The sequence below is a fragment of the Ailuropoda melanoleuca genome, chromosome 2, assembly GCF_002007445.2.
Source record: "Ailuropoda melanoleuca isolate Jingjing chromosome 2, ASM200744v2, whole genome shotgun sequence".
Classification (NCBI taxonomy): domain Eukaryota; kingdom Metazoa; phylum Chordata; class Mammalia; order Carnivora; family Ursidae; genus Ailuropoda; species Ailuropoda melanoleuca.
This window is the reverse complement of record NC_048219.1, coordinates 67,300,457-67,316,370: the sequence shown is the minus strand read 5'-3', so window position 1 is coordinate 67,316,370 and position 15,914 is coordinate 67,300,457. Positions and strand designations below refer to the sequence as shown.

The following is a 15,914-nucleotide window of genomic DNA, read 5'->3' as shown; positions in this document are numbered from 1 at the left end:
CCCAGCATACTGTCTTGAAATTACAGGTTTCATTTCAGGAAATGGAACTCACATGGAGCCTAGTGGACTTCTTCAGTTGAGAGGACAGAGCTGAGAGTCGGGGGAGAAGACCAAGGCAGCTAGAGTTTGTAGAACATAATGGGAGAGAGCTGGTCTTAGAGAGACCAGGAGATCTGCAAAAGTTTCCCCATGAATTTTCCAGAGTAATGATCAGCCCATGAATGTGAGAAGAGAAAAATGACCTAAAGTTAGGTAAAGAAAAATCTGAGATAACTAGAAGGTACAGTACTTGACATTCATACTGGTCTGGGAATATTGCCTGCTCCCACCAAACTGGAAATCTTCATGATTCTCAGGACAGTGGGTTCTCAGAAATTTCTTGACTCAGTAGTAGACAATAATTAGCCCTAGACCAAATGCTGCTCAAGTACCTCCTCGGAAGCCTTAAAGCAAAACCTGAAAAATCAAACTTTCTATATAACTCAACCATGCATTAGATAAAACTCAAAAAATATTTATAGGAATACAAAAACATCCCCCACCCATGAAGGTGAAATCTACAATATTTGGCATCCAATTAAAGATTACCAGCCATCTTTGAAAAGAAGTGTAAAAATGAAACCCGTAATCTGGATAAAAATCAACAAACTGAACCAAATTCAAAACTGGCAAAATTGACACAGATGTTAGAATTAGCAGAGTACATTAACAGTTATGACTGTATCCTATATGTTCAAAAAATTAAATAGAGATGTAGAAGATAGAAGAGCCAAATTGAACTTTCAGAAATGGCAACTACAATGTCTAAGATTAAGAATTCGCTGGATAAGATTAAAAAACAGATTAGATATTATAGAAGAAAAGATAGTGAACATGAAGCTGTAGCCATAGTAGCTATCCAAAATGAAACCCAGAGAGAGAGAGAAAAAAAAAGAGTATCAGTGAGCTGTGGGACAACTTCAAGTGGCCTAATATCCATGTAAATGGAATCCCCCAAGGAGAGGAGAGGTAGAGGGGTGGGAAGACAGAAAACACATTTGAAAAATAAATCCATTTTAGGTTCAGAAAGAACAATGAAGTCCAAGCAGAAGAAACATGAAGAAAACTACACCAAGGCACATCATAATCAAATAGCTGAAAGCCAGTGGTAAAGTGAAAATCTTTGGAACAACCAGAGGGGGAAAAAGGGCACACTAGGTGTGAACAACAATAAAGCAAAATCAGATTTCTTCTTGGAAACAATGCAAGTGAAAAAACAACAGAGCAACATATTTGAACAAGCTAGAATTCTTTTTTTTTTTATTATATTATGTTAATCACCATACAGTACATCCCCATGAACAAGCTAGAATTCTATACCAGTGAAATTAGCGTTCAAAAACAAAGGTGGGGATACCTGGGTGGCTCCATCCGTTAACAGCCCAACTCTTGATTTCCACTCAGGTCATGATCCCAGGGTGCCGAGATTGAGCCCTCTGTGGGGCTTGGTGCTCAGCACAGAGTCTGCTTAAGATTCTCTCCATCTCCCTCTGCCCCTCCCCACCTGCTCACGCACGCTCTCACAAAACAAAACAAAACAAAACAAAAAACAAAACAAAACACAAAGGTGAAAAAAGACTCAGAATTTGAAAGAAGTTATCAACAGCAGACTTGCAGTATAAAAAATGTTAAAGGAAGTCATGTCCTTCAGACAGAAGGAAGATGATACCAGGTGGAAGTATGGATCTACACCAAGGAATACAAAACTGCAAAAATGGTAACTACATGGGTAAATGTATGATTTTTACTTATTATTTAAATCTCATTAGAAGGTAATTGACTACTTAAATAATGAATGCATATAGCATGTTTATAACATATAAAAGTAAAATGCAACATGAATAGACCTTGAAACATTGTGCTAAATGAAAAAAAATAAGTTATGAAAGTTTATATAGCATGTCTGGAATAGGCAAATCCATATCAGGAAAACAACCCAATTAAATAATGGGAACAGTACCCAAATAGACATTTCTGAAAAAGAAGATATACAGATGGCCAACAGGATATATGAAAATGTGGTAAACATCTCTAATCAGTGAGACGCAAATCAAAACCACAATGAGATATCACCTCATACCTGTTAGTATAGCTATTACCAAAAAGGCAGTAGGTGAACATGTGGAGAAAAGGGAACCGTTGCACACTGTTGGTGAGCATTTAAATCAATACAGCCATCAGGAAAATGTATGGAGTTTCCTAAAAAATTAAAAATGGAACTACCAAATGACCCAGAAATCCCAGTTCTAGGTATATTTCTAAAGGATAGAAATCAGTATCTGAAAAGATACCTGCACACCCATGTTCATTGCAGCACTATTTATAATAGCCAAGACATAGAGTGACTCAAAAATCTATCAATGGATGATTGGATAAAGAAAGTCACACACATACACAAACACGAGGAATATTATTTAGCCATAAAAAAGAAGGAAATGCTATCATTTGAGACAACATGGATGCTCTGGGTGTGGAGCCTGCTTGGGATTCTCTCTCTCCCTCTCCCTCTCACTTTGCCCCTCCTCTCTCTCTCTTTCTGTAATTAAAAAAAAAAAACTAAAAAAAAAGCAGTAAATATGAAAAAAATATGTAACAACATAAGCACAAAGAGAAGTATTGGGCAGTGTGGTCATCATCAGAGATTTGGCAAGAGCATTTCCAGTAGTGATAGAAGCAGAAACTTACGTGCAATGAAGACCCAATGGGTACCTAAACATTTCTATTTTTGTCCCTCTTAGATTGAAAATATGCATGCATTTCTCTGTAAAATGTTCATGCCCTTTTCCTATTTTATAGGATTTTTTGTTTTCTTATTAATTTATGTGAGCCTTATATATATTAAAGAGACTAAATGTTTTTCATATTTCTTTGATAAATTTGATTGATAGAGTTCAATGAGTGTTGGAATAGGATTTCTGAATTAGAATGGGCAATCAAATGTTAATATTTAAAGTCCATTCAAACAAATATACTAAATCCAGAAGACCCAAAGTAGATGCAAAGAGTTAATTTTATTCATCCTTGGAAGGAAACCAGTTTAGGTCAAGTAGTATTTAATTATAAATGCAGATTAGTAGAAGAGTCATCATTTCATTATATCTTGCTTTAGGTTTAAATTTACATTATTTAAAGTGAGGTATTGATGCCCCTAAGTTGGAATTGCTAGTTCATGTTTGTTAAAGAATTGAAATACCTTGATCTGACTTCACACTGAATATTTTCCACTACCTAATACTACGACTTTTTAAATGGAGACCATTCTCTGTAGGCACTCAAAGTGCATTAATTAAGGATACTAGATATCACTTATTAATTAAGAGAACATAAGTGGCTTCAGTAGTAATTACATGAATTTTGTATTTTCAAATATTATTTAATATACAAAGTTGTGTCTAATAGAACTGATCTTATTTCAGATATAGATTTGATTTCTACCCTTTTTAAAAACTTTCCATTATACCAACAGTATTTCTACATACCATTAAAAATCCTCATAAACATGATTTTTAGTAGGTCTGTATATTAAGCCCTATACAGACTCTGTAGGTACAGGTATACTCTACTGTAGAGAGACTGTAATTTAAATTTTCTCTTTCTGGTAGGTATTTTCCAGCTTTTTATTGTTGCAAATAACATCATACTTTCTCTTAATGGAGATTTCTTAAAAGATCTCCTTTATATTTTAAAGATTACCGCATATGCATTTAAAAAATAAAAAAATCCTTTAAATTTAGCCTTTCCTAGACTCACCTTCTGAGTTCACAGCACCTTGCAGTACTCTACGAACTCAAACCACTTTATTTTTATTTTGTCTTGGCTGCTGCCTCCAGCGGTCTGCAGCTTCTTTGTTGTAGGGACCATGTCTTTCTCATGTTGGAGGTGTCTGTGTTGCATAATAAAATCCAAAATTTGTCCTGAGAACATTTGAAGAGCAGATAACAACAAGTAATTCATTTGTTTTCTTGTCAGAACTTGTTGCTGACTTTATATTACCACGGATTTCAAGGTTCAGTTCAAAGTGTTTCACTGCTGCTTCAGCAAGTGAGTTGCATGATTAAACCTTTCAGTGAAAGTGAGGAAAACACTGACTTCCCATTTCGAAGAAGTTAATGATTATATGGCTTAAAATTTGTGTAACTGCTGACAAGTACTGAATGGTGTTCTCTTTGTCCTCTGCAATAGAATGAACACGAAGAAGAAAACAGAATTCTGTTTTATTTGGGAGCATTAAAATCCTTCTACTCTCCAAGTGGAAGTTTCTTGCTGCTTTTTGGTATAATTGTTTTGCTAAGAAAATTTATCCTTTAATTTTTTTTTTTTTGCCAATTTTCACTAGTGAAGTTTGCTTGGTTTTGAGGACAGGGGGCTATATAAAATATATCCTCACTTCTGAGGGTTTTAGTGACCATTGTGATGGGAGAGGTCAATATATATTAATAATTTCTTAACGTCATTTCCTTCTGTGTCAAATGAATGACAGTGGCATTAGAGTCTGTAGAAGTTCACAGATACAATCTAAATAGAGGGAGGGACAGTGCTTCTTACATATTAGAGGAAATAGTTCTCAGAACTTAAGGAAGTTAGCATCTCAACTAACATAAAGTGGGTGTATCCTAGATATAGAGAGTGATGTGAGCAGAGGTATGTGTATAGAGGTATACATAGACTCAATAAACAACACATAGGTGAGAGATACCTGGGTGGTTCATTATTAGGTTAAGCACCTGACTCTTGATCTCAGCTCAGGCCTTGATCTCAGGATCCAGAGTTCAATCCTTGGGTTGGGCTTCATGGGTTGGAGCCTACTTAAAAAAAAAAAAACACAGCAACATAAAAACCATACACATAGGTGAGGTATTGGTGTGTTAGAGTGATAGGCGGGTATGAGACTGAATAGTAAGGTGATAGGTTTTATTGATGTTATGTATGTAACGGGGAGCCATTTAAGCTTTGTGTGTGTGTGTGTGTGTGTGTGTGCGTGCGCACACGCATACATTTATATGTGTGTATGGAGCCTGTCATATAAGAAAGAGATGAAAGCACAGACTTGAGGTGAATAGTTTATTTAGGAGAGTACTATTATATTATAATCCAAGCGTTCTGCAGAAGGATCTGCAGTAGGTTGGAGAAATAGAAAATACAAAAGACAGGCCAGATGTGACTAACATTGACTGGCATCATGTGGGTTTAAGGAACAAAAGAAGTAGTAGTTATAGATTGACACAGTATAAAGGCCATTTTACTAGAGAAGTGGTGATATTGACAGGAGTTAAACGGAGTTAAGAAGTTGAGGGGGTAGACAATGCATTGTTTTTGGTATTAAGAAATTGAGATAATGATAGAACATTTAAGTGGGTTATTTGGCATCCAGTGACGTGGATGACTGTAGATCAAGGCAGAGATCTCAGGATTTAGAATATAGATATAAAGCTCAGATGTAGAAAAGTAATCATTAGTAGAAGGCGTATAGTAGAGGTCCAGGTACCTTTCATCGTGGTCAAGAAGGGAAATGGAAAGTACAAAAATAAAAATAGCTAATAGAAAGAGTGGTTTTAATACCAGGATGTCAGGGACCAAAGCAGATGAGTTTCTGAATAGAGGAGTGAATTAACAATATTGAATATGGTGCAGAAGTCATGGAGAATTGAGAATTAAACTAAGACTTTAAGCATAATAATACAAGTGTTTTCACATGTTTCATTTTCTTGATTATAGTCCAACTTCCTAACTCACCATATACTCTTTGTTCCACCCTATCCTTCTCAAAAGAGAAAGTATCTTATGATAATCCTTCATACTAATAGATCCAAAAAATTCATAGATCATTAAAAAATCATCTTAGTTCTTGTTTTTGATATAAATCACTTGCTAGTGCATATATGTTTACTTTTTGCTCTTACCCATATAGATAAAGGGCAACTAGTCAATCCTCAATTTATTACATTTTTGTGAACCTGAAAATCATGGTACTTGCTCAATTTAGCTAATTTTTTAAAAAAATCAAAACTCAATTAGGCAAGATCCTACTTCCTTATTTAGGCAAGATCCTACTTCCTTATTTCTTCTTAAGTTTTGTTTTCCAGCTTTTCTATTTGCTGGTCACTGTTGCTTCATCTTTGGCATTCTGCTATACACTTAACCTCTCTTGAACTAAAATGACCCGTGGTCTTATAAACACAGGTCTTTTGAAAACCAATGTATCTTATGCACAAAAGTTAATGGATTAAAGGTAAACCATAAGTTTTCATACTAATTAAAAACTGTAAGGCTGATTTTACTTCGAGACAATTTCTGTAAAGCAAGTTTTAGGATAAAATAACTAATTATTAAAAAAAATTATTCTTGAATGAAGAAAGCATAAATTCTAGAATATGAACTGTCATAATTACCCAGTGAACTCATGAATTTTTTATGGTAATGTAATAATCCTTATCAGTTTTCTCCCTTCATAATATTATCTTGGATTTCTATATGTAGATTCATATATATATATATATTTAGTTCTTGCCAACATAAGATGCTATTTTAGCATGGATTTTCATAGTTATGCCTTTTCCAAATATTGATTTTCATTTAAATTTATAATGCATGGATATTTTGTAACATTATATTAAACAGTTTATGATTACAGAAGTGAATTTTTAAAGAAAATAGCTATAGTAGAGGTTCTTATCTTTTTTTTTCTATTTTTGTATCACTTGGTATTTGCACATGATACTTGATTTTCAATTTTTGTAATGAAAATATATGAAGAATATATAAATTAGTATATAAGTTATTAATGCTTTTGCTACTCATGAGGTAAAAAATAAAGGAGGAGGGGCACCTGGATAGCGCAGTCGTTAACAGCGTCTGCCTTCGGCTCAGGGCGTGAACCCGGCATTCCGGGATTGAGTCCCACATCGGGCTCCTCCGCTGGGAGCCTGCTTCTTCCTCTCCCACTCCCCCTGCTTGTGTTCCCTCTCTCGCTGGCTGTCTCTCTGTCACATAAATAAATAAAATCTTTAAAAATAAATAAATAAAGGAGGATATGTAGTGGCTATTGTCAATTTCTTAATATTGTTTTTATTTTATTTTTAAAATTTAAATAATGCCATATAATATTGCTTTTGTTTATTTTGAAGGTTCTTCCTTTTTTTTTTTTCTTTGATTGAAGTCTAGTTGACATATAACGTTACAGTAGTTTCAGGTCTACAACATAGTGATTCTACAAGTCAATATGTTATGCAATGCTCACCACAACTGTAGCTTGCCATCTGTCACCATACAACACTATTATAATATCATTGACTGTATTCCCTATGCTGTACCTTTCATCCCTGTGCCTTAATTGTTCATAACTGAGAGCTTGTGTCTCCCATTCTCCTTCACCCATTTTGCCTGTTTCCTCTCCAAGAAGTTTCTTCTTGATAAAATAAAGGTATAAACTCAATGTGGTACTGTTTGTAATCTTCAGATAAAGCTCTCTTGTAATTTAATGCCCAGTCTTTACAGCATTTGCACAGATCCACAGAAAGTAGAAATTTTTCCATGGTGATTATGGACTAAATGTGTCCCCCTTAAATTTTGTGTGTTGGGGTGCCTGGGTGGCTCAGTCGGTTAAGTGTCTGTCTTTGGCTCAGGTAATGATCCCAGGGTCTTAGGATTGAACCCTGCATAGAGCTCCCTGTTCAGTGGGGAGCCTGCTTCTCCCTCTCCCTCTGCTGCTCCCCCTGCTTTTACTGTTCACTCTCTCTGTCTCTATCAAATAAATAAATAAAAAAATCTTAAAAGAAAAATTTTGTGTGTTGAAGCCCTAACATTCAATCCATATTATTTGGAGATCAGGCCTTTGGAATGTAATTAGGTTAGATGGGGCCATGAGGGTGGGGCCCTCATACTGGGATTAGTGCCTTTATAAGAAGAGACCCAAGAGAGCTCTCTGTCTGTCTGGGCACTGTGTGGACAAAGAGAGTAGGTGACTCTCTGCAAACCAGGAAGTAGTCTCTCACTAGTAACTGAGTAGATCAGCACCTTCTTGGAACTCCCAGCCTCCAGAACTGTGAAAAAGAAATGTCTATTGTTCAAGGTACAAATGAATCTCAAATGTCTATGAGATTCTTTTTTTTTTTTTTTTTTAAGAGACACTGCACACACAAGCAGGGTGGGGGGATCAGGAGGAGAGGCAGAAGGAGGGGGAGAGAGAGAGAGAATTTTAATCTTAAGCAGGCTCCATGTACAGTGCAGGCTCCATCTCACAACACCGAGATCATGACCTGAGCCAAAATCAAGAGTCTGACGCTTAACTATCTGAGCCACCCAGGTGCCCTTCTGTGAGATTCTTTTATAGTAGCCCAAGCAGATTAATACAGTGTCTAAGTCAGAATCAGTCACCACTTTTGGCTGTTTTGTATTAGAAATTGTAATTTTAATATCAGATGTATAAGTAATTGTTCCAGTGTTTGAGTTCTCAATCTTTTCTGAAAGACAATAGAAAGACATTTATTACAATTAGAGAACACTGAAGAGTGTGGTGTATGGTGTGTGTTTTCTAAGCAAAGGAGAGTCATACTGGGCCTTGCAAAGCAGACAACAACTTTATGTGGCCGACCTTTCCTCGTTGAGTAAAAGAGTGACATGATGAATGGGATGTTTTAAGATGTGTAAACTATTTTATTTGTGTTAACTATTTGTTCAGTAGAAATGAATCAGATTCCCCAGGCAAAAGAACTAGTGTTCTGAAGGGGCTCATTCATTTCCAGTTGATGAGTTTTTTGATGTTTTAGAAATTCATCACTTTTGGTCTGACCTTTCTCTGGAAGGAATTGTAATGTGAATTCACCTAAACATGTTGAGACCAAAGGTCCATGAATTATATACTGTTGTATTTTTTATAAAATGATATCTGCATTTCTATTTATATGTAGTGGATTTTAAAAATCTGCATTTGAATTTCATGACCCTTCCACACTGCCATTTTAATTTATGAAGAGCATATTGCATTTTCAGGCAGTCTCCCTTTGAAATTGTAGGCTTAGGGCACAGATAAGTTCAGGACCAATGATTGGTTTCACCTGGATAGAGCTCTGTTTTTTTCTTACTATTCCATTTATAGTTAACTTTTCACCTGTTGCCTTCATCTTTTTCTATACTCCTGTACTTAAGAAAATGATTACCTTGTATATATTCAAAATTGGCAGTATAAGAATATGAATATACATTGGGTGAATGGACCCTAAAATCTAGTTCTGTACATAGTAACTGACAACAGGTATTAAGCACTCACAGCATGCACCTCTAGACGGTTTATGTATCATCTTATTTATTTTTATTTATGTATTTACTTATTTTTTATTTAAATTCAGTTAGCCAACATGTAGTGCATCATTAGTTTTTGGTATAGTGTTCAATGATTCATTAGTTGCATATAACACCCAGATGTCATCAGATCGCATTCCCTCCTTAGTGCCCATCGCCCAGTTACCCCATGCCCCTATGTATCATCTTATTTAATCCTCTACCTCTAAACAACCCTCTGAGGAAGGTATATTCCTAATCACCATTTATTGTTGAAGAAATAGAGGGATTGAGAGTTTAAATAACCAGCAAAAGTAGTAGAGCTAAGAGGTAAGCCCAAATTTAACTTCAGACATTATGCATATTTTTAGTGAATACTTAATAAAATGAAAGTTGTAAGATTTAGAGCTATCATAGACTCCTTTCGTCATTGATTGTTTATTAACTGCAGTGACTTGGACATTGTGCATAAAGGGAAAATTCGCCTTTGTGTAGAGCTAGTAAGATGAAAGAAAAAAAAAAAAAGAAAAGAAAGAAAAAAGAAAGTTACTTGGAAAGGTAGTCCAACCTAAAGGAAAAGAAGTCTGGAGGTTGGCCAAAGAATAGAAGTGCATTAAAAAATAATAATAATAATTAAGAAAATCTTAGAGTCCCTGGCCAGGACTGATTGGCATGGATTTCCAAGGTTTTCAGACTTCAAACTAATTTATATCTTGAGTGTGGGTATAGGATGCAAAATGAAGCTGCATTCTCTCTACTTCTGCTTGCAACCCAGTAGGAGAGTGAATCTATCAGTTCTGAGCTTATCCAAGAATCAAAGGTGCCTTTGTAAATCCCTAAAGATAAACTCACACTACACTTTGACTAATGATGGACATTGGAGCGGGCGGGGTAATTGGTTGAGAATGGGGCTTGTAGGGGCGCCTGGGTAGCGCAGTCCTTAAGCGTCTGCCTTTGGCTCAGGGCGTGATCCCAGCGTCCCGGGATTGAGTCCCACATTGGGCTCCTCCACTGGGAGCCTGCTTCTTCCTCTCCCACTCCCCTGTTTGTGTTCCCTCTCTCACTGGCAGTCTGTCACATAAATAAATAAAATCTTAAAAAAAAAAAAAAAGAGAATGGGGCTTGTAAGCAAGAGATTGTTGAATAAGTAATGAAAAGTTCAAATCTTCATTGATCAACATTTGTTAGATTGTTGCCTGGATGAAGGAACAAATACTGAACAAAAGCATTAATCAGTAGATAATTCTGTTTTCCTTTTAGTTAAGGATATTTATTGAGGAAAAAATGGCAGCACAATAAAATATTTCATTGAAATGAAGATATTTATGTCCAGTTATGAAAAAAAATGAGAAAAATATGATTTTTCTTATTTTTAAAATTTTTATCTGATGGAATGGGAAGTAGGAGACAACTTATAGAAGACTCAGAAAAAGCCATCGAAGACAAAATTTAAGCATTATCTAAATAAGATAAAACCGAATTTACTAAGTTCAGCCTCTAAATCTAAAATGTCAGTATGTGTGTAATGTGTTAATGGCTCAGAATGATAGTAATGGCCAGGATTGAAGAGGAAACATTTGTTTATAATTTAAAATGCAAAGGGTGAGGTAAGCTTAATGATGCATTATGTTTAGATAACTGATATTGTGATTATAAAACAGAGCCACATTTTTAGAAAGAGAACATTTTGGCCAACTGGCTTCTTGCAATTGGAATTCAAGCTCTCAAATAATACCGCAGTCCCAATATTTTTAGCCTAATTCTTAATGCTTTTATTTGTGAAGTGAGGGCCTGAGATTGTAGTCAATATGGGCTCCTCGTTGTGCCCTCTATGGGAGTAAAGAAAGACTCTGGTCAGATGCCAAATTCTAGTTTGTATGTTGTGGCATTCTTCCCAACACTTCCCAGAGTAGTGTTGATAGACAACACAGTGACAACACATAACCCTGATTTGATCTCACATGTAAATCTGTGTCTGGATCATATTCTACCATTTCTTTTCTTTTCTTTTTTTTTTTTTTTAAGATTTTATTTATTTATTTGACAGAGAGAGACATAGCCAGCGAGAGAGGGAGCACAAGCAGGGGGAGTGGGAGAGGAAGAAGCAGGCTCCCAGCAGAGGAGCCCGATGTGGGGCTCGATCCCAGAACTCCGGGATCACGCCCTGAGCCGAAGCAGACGCTTAACAACTGAGCCACCTAGGCACCCCAATTCTAAAACTAAATAGTATAGGGATAATTTCTCGAATTCTGGTTTTTGTTTTTTGTTCGTTTGTTTTGCCTCTAGAATCACCAGTACATTTTTGTTGTGTTACTGAAAATGATTGGGAAAGCCAAAGACCAAATTCTTTGTAGGGGAGAAAATCCCCTCTATTAAGTAATATGCCTTTTATCTGAAAGGGTTAACAGACCACTTAAAATGCTGAATTTATCTGGAGAAGGGACCCTGTGACCCTGTTAGGATCTGGCTTTGGTCATTTCTTAGGAAGAATGCAATTTAGAACTCTCCTATATTATTCTGCCAGCTATTTAGTTATTGATGATATTGACTTTTAGTTTTAAAATGTCTTGTTTTGGAAAATTGTTTTTAACAGCTCTCATCCACTTATATTTTGAATTTTTATGTTATATCACTTTTCATTTGGGATATTAAGTCAACTTCTTGGTAGCAATTCTCCACAATCCAATTTATTTTTACCCAAGATCCATTGAATTCAACTCACTGCCTTTTCGTAAAGGTTAACCCAATACTTCATGTTATGTTATTCTTTCTACTTATGCTATGTAAGAGAAAAGGTACTGTGATAAGCAGCCAATAAATTGCATTCAGAATGTTTATTCTCAAAAATTACATTACTATGCTGACATAGATAAACATAATCATTTATCACAATATGGATTGTGAAGTAAAAGCTAAAATAAATGGAACCATCTTGCCTGTTACCCAGTTTTTTTTTTTTCCTTTAAATGTTGGTCGCAATCTCTACCTTTAAAAAATGTCATCTTTTTGTTTATCAGCTTGAGTTAATGTATGACATTAGTAATGGTTCAAGGTTGAATAACGACAAAAACACATTTATTTTATAATAAGTGTTTTCAACTTTTTTGTATAAAAATGAGGTTATATTTTCTAATGTTGGCTCTTATTAATATGTTGTTTTGTCATTATTTAATCATAAGGAATAATCCATTTAAAACTAATAGCTCTATTTGATACTCATTGTCCAGGAAAACCTAGACATCTAAATTGGTGGATTCTTGAAGAAATCTCATGTCCATCATGTATAGGAATTGCGAAAAACAATCTTCATTTATATTGGGCTAATAAAGTCCCAGTGATGTTTATTAGAGTGTATATAGTACACAGTGAAATCCACTGAGTGTAGAATTTAGTGATTATTTATTTGATAAGTTTTATTGAGGTGTAATTCACATACCACACAATTCACTCACACAAAGTATAGAATTCAAAAGCTGTTTGTGTATTCATAGAGTCGTGCTGCTATTCTCCACCCACCATCAGTTTCCTCACCCGAAAAGGAAACCATGTGCCCTTTGGCAGTCACTCCATTTCCCCCTAATTCTCCCATCCTGGCAAGCACAGTCTACTTTCTCTTTCTGTATATTTACCTACTCTGGACATTTTATATAAACTAAATCATGCAATATGTGTTATTTTATAATAACTGGCTTCTCTCAGCATAATGTTTACTATGTTCATCTATGTTGTTTGTGAATTTCCCAAATTTCATTCTGTTACTGATATTTGATTCCATTCCATTATGGTTGGAGAGCTACTTTGTGTGGTTTTAAAAATTTAGAGGCTTCTTTTATGGCCTACCATATGGTCCGTCCTAGAGAATGTTTTATGTATACCTGAGAAGAATGTGCATTCTGCTGTTGTTGAATAGAGTATACTATAAATAAAGGTGTGTGTGTGTGTTAAATCTGACACCTGTCCCCTCTGGAGGGAGTTTCTGTTGTCTGGTTTTTTTCTAGTGTGGATCACACAATCCTATTTCTTTGACTGTCTTATAATTTTTTTTATTAAAAACTGAACATTTTAGATAAAATATTATAGCAATTATGGATATTAACCACCTCCTCCTCAAAGATGGGCCTTATTGATGTTTGCTTACTTGTTTAGTGACTTGATGGATCATTTTCAGGAAGTCTATTTCCCCTAAGGTGCGAACCTTTGATTGTACTTGCATAAGGTGTAGGGTGAACTCTTGGGTATGTGCACAATAACTCTGGGATACTAGTGGTTTTATCAGGGCTCTATATACCTTTTCTCCTTTTGTTGTTGTTGTTTTTGTTGTTCAGCTGTCCACCTCTGTTGGTATTACACCCAGCTCTTTGTTTTCACTGATTGTTGGCTGATAAGTCAATTAAATTTGGGCTCCTTGCAGGGATCATTTTTGAAGTGAGTCTTTGAGGTTTCTTGTGACCCTAGGGGAGCTATTCTTAACTATTTCTTTCCATGGTTCTCTCTGGCAAACTATCTGCCTTATGACTTAGTTTATTGACCTCATGAAGCTATCTCCTCTTGTTTGCCATCAAACTATTTATTGTTTTGGGAGTACCCATAGGCTTGAACTTACCCACATACTAATTCAAATAAAGTCAGTTCCTTGGTAGGGAGCTGTCTGTTCTTATGGCATGTCTCTTATTCTGTGAAAAGTCTCTAAGCCACAGCTTCAGAGCTAGGGGAGGTTTAGTGGCCTGCTTCTTTCAGATTGACACTCCTGCTTTATGAGCAGAGCCCTAGTGTAGGCAGTAGCTTCTGATCTCAGTTTGCTTCTCTTGGTATATTAACTCCAAATAGTGAGTAAGTTGAGATGAGGGTGATCAGGACCTCCCAGGTAATTGGCATGCTGTTCCTCTGCTTTCAGCTCAGGTCATGATCTCAGGGTCCTGGGATCAAGCCCCACATCAGACTCCCTGCTAAGCAGGGAGTCTGCTTTTCCCTCTCCCTCTGACGCCCGCCTCTGCTCATGCTCTATCCCTCCGGTAAATAAATAAAATCTTAAAAAAAAAAAAGGTTTTCTCTTCTACCTTTATTCCTCACAAAGTCACAGTAAAATATAGACTTTATTTTTGGATGAATTTGAATATAAGCTTAATACTGAGAAGAACTAAGTTCTATGTCAGTACCTTCTGCATATTAATTGTGAGATCTCAAGTGGGTTACCTAAGGACCTTGAATTTATTTGCTCATCCAAAATTTTGAGATAATAGAAGCTATTATTAAATTAAATTAGGTAGTGCACGTGAAAGCAATTTGTAAATTCTAAAAACTTAAAATGGAGAGTATTGTTATTACAGTTTAAATAAAATCTTTTATTTAAAAGATCATCTTTTCTGATTTAATTCTCATCTAAATGCTATGTATAAAATTTATCTTAAAGAGTCTTTGGTATTGTTTATGTGATTTTTAAATCCTTCATATTATGATCAATATTCTTATAAAATCAACAAGTATATCGCCTAGTAAATGATTTCTTATCGTGGAATTATAATAGCAGAAGGAGAAAACAACATTTTTAGTATATGTCTTTGGGGTGTGTTGGGTAATCTTAAAATAAAATTTTGATTTTTTTAAGTGCCTATATATATGATTATACATTGTTTATGCTATCTTTAGAGTATCCTGGCTTTAAATCCTCGAACACAAACTCATGCAATGCTGCGTTCCACTTCGGCCAAGAAAGTAGACAAGAAACATTGGAAAAGAAATACTGATAAAAACTGCATTGTAAGTACCACTGATAGATGATTTCACACTGAAAATTATCTCATCTGACATATTATGAGACAAGATTTTACCTATATTTTGAAATACAATTAAATATGTGTAAAGTACAGCTATAATTTTTTTTGTACTTTAAATATTTTATATTTGAATAATCTCAAAAATGTCTTTAATTTTATTCCTTAAAAATCTATTGAAACATTTAAAAAATTTTATAGATTTAGTGTGGTGCCAAAATTTATTTTCTTAAAAATCTATAAAATTTCTCTTTAACTTGTTTTGTAAAATCAAAATCACAAGAAACAATGTGTTGGCAAGGGTGTGGAGAAAAAGGAACCTTCCTCTTGCACTGTTGGTAGGAGTGCAAACTGATGCAGCCACTGTGGAAGAGGGTATGGAGGTTCCTGAAACAATGAATAATAGAATTAGTGTAGATCCAGTGACTCCATTACTGGGTATTTACCCAAGGAATATGAAAACACTAATTCAAAAAGATATATACACACCTATATTTATTGCAGCGTTGTTTACAATAGCCAAACTATGGAGGAAGCCCAAGTGTCCGTCGAAAGAAGAATGGATAAAGAGGATGTGGTATATATAAAAAATGGAGTATTTATTATTCAGCCATAAAAAAAAAGAATGAAATCTTGCCATTTGCAACAACATGCTTAGAGCTAGAGAGTATAATGCTAAGCGACATAAGTCAGTCAGAGAAAGACAAATGCCATGTGATCTCACTCATGTGGAATTTAAGAAACAAAACAAACGAGCAAAGGGAAAAAGAGCAAACCAAGAAACAGACTCTTAACTATTGAAAATAAACTGATGGTTACTAGAGGGGA

At 35.2% G+C, this 15,914-nt stretch overlaps 1 protein-coding gene across 6 annotated transcripts in view; it reads left to right on the top strand.

Moving 5' to 3' along the window:
• The window catches only part of DPYD (dihydropyrimidine dehydrogenase), a 966,631-nt gene that overhangs the window by 23,475 nt on the left and 927,242 nt on the right, over positions 1-15,914 (top strand). For 4 of the 6 annotated variants that reach the window (XM_034653962.1, XM_034653965.1, XM_034653964.1 and 1 more), the window contains exon 2: positions 14,962-15,072. The exons of 1 other annotated variant lie outside the window; for it this stretch is intronic. In XM_034653962.1, coding sequence (XP_034509853.1) covers positions 14,962-15,072 — 111 coding nt within the window. Of the gene's footprint in view, positions 1-1,690; positions 1,757-14,961; positions 15,073-15,914 lie in introns of all 6 variants that reach the window. One more of the 6 variants, XM_034653963.1, reaches the window with a different exon arrangement.